At 53.2% G+C, this 8,540-nt stretch overlaps 1 protein-coding gene across 1 annotated transcript; it reads right to left on the bottom strand.

The window, feature by feature from the left end:
- Nucleotides 1-304: 304 nt before the first annotated feature.
- MSX2 (msh homeobox 2) lies at nt 305-6,228 on the bottom strand (the record flags this gene model as incomplete). The annotated part of the gene is made up of 2 exons (XM_082006179.1): nt 4,291-6,228; nt 305-729 (listed from the first exon to the last, which is right to left on the bottom strand). The coding sequence occupies exons 1-2, from the start codon at nt 4,643-4,645 to the stop codon at nt 305-307; spliced, it is 780 nt and encodes a 259-aa protein (XP_081862305.1). The 5' UTR covers nt 4,646-6,228.
- Nucleotides 6,229-8,540: the final 2,312 nt, after the last annotated feature.

Here is an 8,540-nt window from a genome sequence, read left to right as displayed (position 1 = left end):
TTCTAGTTTTACGTGCACTGTATAAAAACTCTACATTTGCTCAAATTTTTTTGTTTTTTGTTTGTTTTTACACATTTTTTTTCTTTGAGGATCAGACTCAGAGCGCTCAGAGCACTCTCAGAAGACACCCAACCCGTAGCATACAGGGTGCCTTGCTTTGCTAACGCAAACTCCCGTACACTCAGGATGGCAGATAGAAACGTGCAGAAAGAACGGTCAGTACTGGTTGGGGTACTGCCTTCTCAGGGTTGGACATGATCCACCAGGAAGTCTGTCTCACTGTTGCTTTGTCTTTCTGATCTTCTTAGGATAAGTGGTACATGCTATATCCAACGGGAGTAGCATAGAGTCCAACAGGCGGGATAGGAAGCACAGGTCTGTGAAAAGGGTAGGATGTTCCGTACAGTGAGGCAGCCTGGATGGGAGAGTTGATGGGGAAAGGGAGGCTGAACCCTGACGGCAACATGGGCTTCGCTGCCATTTTGAGCTTCTCTAGCTCAGCCTCCTGCAGTCTCTTGGCCTTGGCCCTCCGATTCTGGAACCAGATTTTGACCTGGGTCTCTGTGAGATTGAGGGAGCTGGAGAACTCGGCTCTCTCGGCGATGGACAGATACTGCTTCTGGCGGAACTTGCGCTCCAGAGCCAGCAGCTGGGAAGTGGTGAACGGGGTTCGGGGCTTCCTATTCGTCTTGTGCTTCCTCAGGGTGCAGGCAGTGGGGCTCAGGTGTCCTGCAAGGAAGGGAAAGGCCAGTTATCACAAAAGCAGGGAGACCTGGGTGCTCTGGAGAGATGCCGCACTTGAGAGGGCTGGGGTGGGAAGGGAGGGGTATGTGAAGGGAGTGTCCCACCAGGTGATACCCTCAAAATAGGGAATCCTTTTGCAAGTGGCTCTGGAAATCTTTTTCTGGCCAAACTTATGTTCACAGGACTTCAGCAGATGTCCTGGGAAGTGAAATTTTGCCTTGCTGATTTCGAAAGGACAGCTTGTAGGCAAACAGGGCACAAAGGATTCAGATACACACACAGATTTAGGAGTCACAGCACAGGGGTCTAGAGCACACAAAACAGCTGTCTGGGCAGCTGCAGAACTGGAGGAGTAACTCCAGCAAAGCACGGAACAAACATATATGCAAAAGCAGGAGATTCACAAAAGGACAGGGGTGCAAGAGACAAGCCCAGCCCAGCCCCGCTCCAGGATTTCTCCACCAAGAGCAACAAGTCAACCCTATCTTTCTTACAACAGCTGAAGAAGTGGGTCTGATAATTTTTGTTGTTTACATAACTGGGCATTTTTCTTTATATCTTCAAGAGAAAGTTTTCCCTCTGCTTCATAACTTTTCTTTTCAAGGAGTATTTTCTGTTTTTCAACAAGTATCAAAAAAAGAAGAAAGCAATGCACTTTTCATTCAACATTAAGCTTTTATGACATTTGCCAGTTAGAAAAGGTCCAAATAGCTGCAGAATCTGTAGCCAATACAAGTCAGGAGATCTACTACCTTTTGTGCTTGCCTTATAGCCCCAACCAGGTTCGGCACATGTGCCCAGGATGGTACCTCACTGACTTGTCTTCAGATTCATTTTGCATTTCACTAATAATTTTGTAATCTAAAGAATGATTAAAAAGCGTGCAGCTGACTTCAAAAGCTTAGCAATTTGGCTGTGTTTCGGATCACTCCCGGGGCATATGACAAGCCACCCTGGGTCCCCAGCTTGATACAGAAAATGACACACAGGCTGCTAAGTTTTATACATGCTGTAGTGTCTGGTTCAAACGCTTGTTACTATTTGCACATCCTGTTTTCTGGACCCCTTTAACTTTCCTCTTTTATTTTTTACAATAAACCGGACCACGAAGCTGTTTAAGTGCGTATCATGCAATTAAAAAATCCCACGAGGAAAGTGTTCAAAAGTTCAGAAAGCGGAGGGAGAAAACAGCTACAGCATAAAAAGTTAAACTTGACTTCTTACTCTTCTAGATATGAAAGAGAAAAACAAACCCCTCTGAGAAAACAACTCGTCAAATACCGCCTTATGATCACACGAGAGCATTTTAATAATTAAGCTGCTCACCGTGACAGTTGGTTCATTCCTAAAAACTACACTAAATTGAAACAACGCTAAATCGACCTTAAATTCACTACCGGTCACCCCATCATTCCACTCTCTCTTTCTAAAGGCAACCTATTTCTTTTCTCGAAGCGAAGCTCTCCAAAGACTCTCCAGCTGAACGGGGGCTTCTTCCAGCAGGGATGGGCTTACAAGGGCGACCGTCGCCCCGGGGATCGCTCGCCCCCGGCTTTCGGCTTGGCCCGACCCATCCCGACTTCTGCTACGCGCGGGGGAAACCGCAAAAACATGCTTTTAATTTAAACCCCGGACAAATATTTCTCCCGGAATACACCCAAGCGTTCACCGGCTTCTCCCCTCACCACCCCCCAAGTGGCTGATAACTCTTATCAGAAGCAGGGACCGTCGCCACCGCAGACCCTGTAATTGCCTTTATCCCGTGCCAGTCCTCAAGCACTCGCTGCAGTGATTTGATTCGCTGTTTTTTTCCTGTTTATCCTCCGTTTTCTGGCCAACGTCAGACAAAAATAATCACTTGGAGACGGTTCCCGCTCCGTGTTGCTCAAAAAAAAAAAACCCCCTCTTTTACACCTCTTTCCCCAGTTCATCCCACTCGTAATATTAATAATAATAAATCGAGGAGCTGCTTCTGATGTCAAAACCCTCCACCGACAGACAGGCTTCTGCGGGAGAACCGCTCATGGCCTCTGGCTGTCACACCGGCTCCAGAGCCGGGGAGGTGGGAAATCGGGACGGTGATCGAGGATCCTCCCTTCCCTGATCATTGTTTGCCCCAAATCCCGCTGAAGTCACAGGACCTGCATCCCCGAGCTGCCAAAGTCCTTTACCGAGCGATTTGGCAGATCTCGGGAACCGCCGGTTTTAATGGAGAAAGAGAAGGAATTTCGAAAGGGGGAAAAAAGTGTACCCGGAGAAGATTAGGCCTTGTCCAAGTCTAGGGTTTAGGGCAGTTTTAGAGAAGGGGTTCCGGGTAAGAGCACTCGCTTCTTTTCACGCTTTTCCAGCATATTTGAGGGTACATGGAAATCCCAAACGGGAGCTACGCAGGGAATGACACGGGCGGGCTGCTTTCCTCCCGGGCCCTCTCCCAGCGCGTTAGAAATCAAATTAATTCGGGGTTATCGCAAAGGAAAGGAAGCGGCTGAAAGCCAAATCGAAATGATTGTCAAAAAAAAAAAAAAAGGAGCTGTAATAGCACTAAACTTCTATCTTGCAACATTAGATTACAGGAATAAGTTCTGCGAGACTGTCCGGCTCACCAGTTAGCGCCTCTAAAGTCATTAACTTAAATAAAGCAGAGCATTTAATTTACATCAGGCAAGTTAGGGATGCGTGGAGCAGAGCAGATCGATCTGCTAATACAGGTGTACAACTGCCAAGGCTGTTGGCGATGGGAAGCAGAAAGTCCAGCACTGCCGGGCTACGTCCGTCACCTTTTCCTGAAGGTTAGTTTTGGAGCTTTTTATATTTTTTAAAAAGCAATAGACTTTTTTAAAGGGATCTCACGAAAGCGAAATGCAAAATTCAGCGCAGACACAAGCAGCGCGGCTCGAAAAGAGTGTAAGAAGTGACCTGTCACCTCCGGAACGGCTGTCCCCAAGGCGGTGGGGACGGGGTCGGGAGCGATGGCAGGGGCTTAGAGAGGCCGGACCCGGCTCGGGGAAGCTTCCACAGGCTGCACGCAAGGAGGGCGAGGGAAACAAACCGTGTTAGGAGAGACTGCGGCGGAAGCCAGCGCGCAGAAAGCGCGCAAGGCTGGAAGGGACAATCCCTGACTTTAAGGGATTGCTTTGCCACGTTTGGTGTAAGGGAGAAGGAAACGGGGAAATTCCAGTTCTTGTTGCAACGGGATAACATAAGAGGAGGAACCGGCAGCCGGTGAACCGAGCGTCGGGAAAGGGAGCTAGTCCGTGGTAGCTCCTGATCTTTCTATGGTTTTAAAAACATCATATATTTTTATATATGATAATGCGTATATAACTGCCTAAACGTAACATATATACGAACAAATATGTAACACAGATATAAAAATCACACACGGGTAGATATAAATAGATATGTAAAAGACAACATATATATGTATATACCCAGCGCGCCCCTGTGCACCTCGCCGCCCGGGGAGCCGCGCAGCCCGGGACAGGAGCGGTGCCCGCCTGCCCCGGCTCCCCGGCCCCCGCCGTAGCCCCTTCCCCGGCCACTCACTTGGCGGAGGGGAATATCTCCCGGCCTCTTGGATCCAGGACGTGCCGTCCTCCGAATTCTCCGATTTGACCGAGGCGGTGTCGAAGGTTTTTGTAAGCGCCCCGGGGGGGCTGTGCGCGTCCCGGGAGCCGTGGCCCGTCAGCAGCAGGTTCCTGGAGGTGCCCACCGCCGCCCCGTCGGCACTGCCCCCCGCCGCGGCCAGCGGCGGCTCTTTGGGGGGCTTCTTGTCGGACATGAGGGCTTCCACGCTGAACGGCAAGCTGGACACCTTGACTTTGTGGTGCTCCTCGGCGCCGGCCGCCGGGCCCTCCTCGTCGGAAGAGAAAACCTCCTTCGCCTTGGAAGGAGAAGCCATGGCGGGTGCGGAGGGAGGCTGGAGCGGGGCCGCCCGGGGAGCTGCGCTGCGGCTCTGCCCGGCCCTGCGCGGGAGCGAGGCAGGCAGTGCCGAAGCGCTGCGACGCCGCCCCCCGCCCCGCCGCGGCCGCCGGCTCTTTCCTCCTTTGGGAAGCGGAGTAACCGCCCCGCGGGCCAATCGGAGCCCGCGCTGGGGCCTGACGTCACTGGGTGACTCACGCCATTGGCTCGGAAGAGAGGGGGCGGGCAGAACCCTTTTTTCTTTTTTTTTTTTTTTAATTTTTTTTTTTTATTCTTTTTTCCGGGGCTTATTTTGTTTGGGGTGTTCCCCCTCTCCCTGTCCCCTCCGAAACGAATTAGGAGTTAATGACACGGGCAGCCAGCGGAGCTGTGCTATTAAGCAGCCGTCCAGGACTATAATCATAGGGGGAAAAAAAAAAAAAGCCGCCGGGGTAATTAAGGCCGATGATTAGGCGAAGAGGAAACTTTAGAAGATCGCAGCTCTGCCTCCTCTCGCCGCCGGCCCGGCTCCTCCCACTCCTCCCCAGCCCCGCCGGCCCTCCCGGGCCGGGTCCCCCAAAACCGAGGTGCTTGTCCGAGGGCTCGGGGTTAGGGGGTGCGGGGTGCTGGACCCTCGCTTGGCCAAAGCCCCCACGGAGAAACGCGGGCGATTGCTCCGCGCCGCTCATTTTTCAACCGAAAAGGGTTTTTTTCTTGTTTTGTTTGCGTTTCCTCGGCAGCAGGACCTAAGTCGGGAAAAAACACTCTGCAGAGGTTAGATCTGTAATTATTATTTTTTTCCAGCGTCAATTACACACGTGATGAATAGATGAGCTTTAATAAATTAGGGACATGCAGCCCTTAATTAAGAGGCATATCAAGCCAGTACTATGAAAGCCATTCTCTCACTTTTTGACTTCCTACCAGTGGTATGAATAAAGAGTATCCTTTAAAAAGCGTTTCTAATTACTGTGTGGATAAAAGCAAACACGTATGTTCTTTTCATAATTATTTTAATCTTACACCAGGCGTTATTTCATGCTGTGCCCGCAACTTTCTCTGTCTTTTTTTTTTTTTTTTTAAACGTCCAGGAAACACAGGGTTTGGGAGCCGTTTTGGTGTTATAATTTATAACCGAGGCTTTACAAACCAAAATACTCTGGGAAGGCGGCAGTGCATCTGCCCAGGTCTGGGACTGTGCGGCACGGCTCCTCGCCTCAAGCCCTGACTTCAGGGACAGCTCAGACAAAGCTGCAGGCTCTGTCCTAGATGGCTGCAGGACTCTGCTCTCCACGGTTTTGGTTATATCCCTTCCACAACACGTGCAGGATTTCACTAGCTCATTGTGTGCTCAGTTTGGACTCCTGACTTTCCTACCGGCCTATGCAGCAGTCTTGGAAGTCCCCAGTCCTGCTAACACAAATCACGACTTCCCACTCCCTCTGCAGCCTGGGTGATTATACCTTTTCCTAGAGGGCAGTTTGGGAGCTGATTTTGGGAGAGGAACTGGTCCAGTGTGGATTTTCTTTGGGCCATGCTCTTCCGTCCAGGCCAGGCCAGAGAGCACCTTGAGGATGGGCCTGTACTGAGTGTGCTGCGCTGGACCTGGGGGTCCCCCGACCCCCTACAGCCCTGGTCATCCAACACCCCCCACCCTGGTCAGCCAACAAGTATCGGAGCCGTCCCAGACCTGATAGCATCTTGCCTGGTGCCACAGATGGCAAACTGCGACCAGGGCGTACGATTGCGCTGTGGGAAGGAGTGTGGGAGGACATGTACAAGAAGCCGTGTTACAAAACCCCACTTAACAGTGGGGCTGATAGTAGGGTTTGCACACTCATTCCTTATTGCTAGCAGTGTTACTGCAGACCTCGATGGGTTAAGGATTAAAGACAAGCAAGATCTGCAGAGACAAGTGATGCCTCTCACTGTCTCAGCCCAACTAACCTGGCTGAGGCAGCCTGCAAGTTTTCAGGCAACAAAGCCCTGATTTGGGCTTTTCTCCTGGGGTGAAAATAATGGTTTATTTCAATGCAAGCTGACTCCTCTCCAGCTGCTCTTGCTATCCTGTTTATCACTTCTTCTCCACAGAGCTCATCTCTTTGCTGGGAGATACTCACAGAGAGATGCTGGACTCCAGCTCCGGCCTTGCAAGCTCTGCTGTTGCGGTGGGGTTGTGTTTGTCCCTCTTCTCTCCCCCTCCCTTTCCTTTCCCTTCTCCATGCTTCCTGCACCGTGACAAGTAAATGAGAATTGATGGACATGCAGGAACAATACATGTGTGTCAAGAACAATGCACCGCCCGTGGAAAGCCATTGTGGGCCTGCTGAAAATGCTACAGATAATTATACCGTGCTCCCAAAGTCAATGCCCGCTGGAAGGGCGCCTGGGGAAGGAGAGCTTGCAGGAGGGCAGGTCACAGTGACACCAATCACGTCCCTTGGGTGCAGGTTCTCTCCCCGGGTGCCTGGCTGTGGCCTGGGTATGCAAGCTTACGCACCGTCACCATGGGCTGGGGAGACTTCTCTGTGCTGCCATCCATTGGGAGGCTGGAGGAAGGAGGGGGCCCAAGGGACAAGCTTCTCTCGGCACTGTGAAGCACAGTGCAGAAGTTGGCTCATCCAACCTGGTTTGGCTGGCTTTTGGGTGCCACACGGGCGCCTGGGATAGCACAGCACGCCAGGGTTTGCTCATGGCGTTTGCCCTCTTCAACGTTAGCCCATCGCGAGGTTGGAGCATTTTCTGTCTAAAGTCTGAACTTGGAGGTTTCTCTCCTCCCTCACCCCTCCCTTCCTTCATCCTCCTCCTATCAGTTAAACACAGGAGAATGAAGCCCCACACGGCACTGAATAATCGGGACGGAAACCTCGCCGAGAGGGGGTTTGGAGAAATTTCTAGGAATTAATCTTTCCCCCCTACACAGGATCTCAGAGTGGCCGCCCAGCCTCAGTGCAGCAGGGAATTCCCCCAGCCCGGGGAACCGACGTGAGTCTGGGGGCTTTCCCCCGCGTCGGGCTCCCCCCTCGTGTTCCCGGTGAGACCCCGCTCCCGGGGAGGGCGGACCCAGCGGGCTCGGCAGGAGCCGCCCGGCTGTCGCCCAGCCCCACGCCCGTGTGCCCCCCAACTCCCAGCCGCCGTCAGAAACGGCCGCACGGAGACGGCCGGATCCCAAGGATGCTCAGAAAGCCCCTAACCCCCTCCCCGTGCCCCTCAGCCTCCCCCCCCGCCTCCGGCAGCATCAGCCCCCGTGAGCCGGGGCGTGCTGTGGGCGCCCCGGTCCTGGGGCTCTCGGCTGGAGTGGGACGGGGAGGGAGGGAGCGCAGGGGGAGGAGAGACGTTGCAGACAAACTGAGGCTGTTTCGCAGGCGCCAGGAGCGGGGAGATGAAAGGGAAGCTCCTGGGGGAAGCGGCTGTGCAGTTTGACCGGCTCCAGCAGCAGCAGCAGAGACGGCCCGTCCCGGGCAGCTCCGCCTCCCCTCTGCTCCCCCGGGGCTCCAGGCTGCCCCCCGGCCCACCTCCCCAGCCCGGGGGCGGAGGGAGGTGGCGGGCAGGCACTCCGACGACATCTTCGCTCCTGTGTCCCTCGGGCCGTGGGCAGCATTCCCACCACGGAGAGCCACAGTGCAGTTAGCCTGGGGTAGCTGGTGCCGGTGAATTGAGCGGGGGCTGTCCAATCCCTCCAGCACCACCCGGTGCAAATCACAAGGGACCCCTGCGGATCATTACACAAATAATGTCCTATGTCCCCAGTCCACGCAAAGCACCAACTCGTGTCCTTTACAAACTATTCGCGGGGACAAAACGCCCGCGGGCAGTGGGGAGCGCGTTTATTCTCCGGGAGGGACAACCCCACAAACATTTCCCCCTCCTCTTACCATCGATTTGGTTAATAAGCC

The sequence above is a fragment of the Phaethon aethereus genome (assembly GCF_964289735.1).
Source record: "Phaethon aethereus genome assembly, chromosome: 14".
Taxonomy (NCBI): domain Eukaryota; kingdom Metazoa; phylum Chordata; class Aves; order Phaethontiformes; family Phaethontidae; genus Phaethon; species Phaethon aethereus.
Note: the sequence above shows the minus strand (reverse complement) of the source record. Positions and strands in the feature narration are given on the sequence as shown.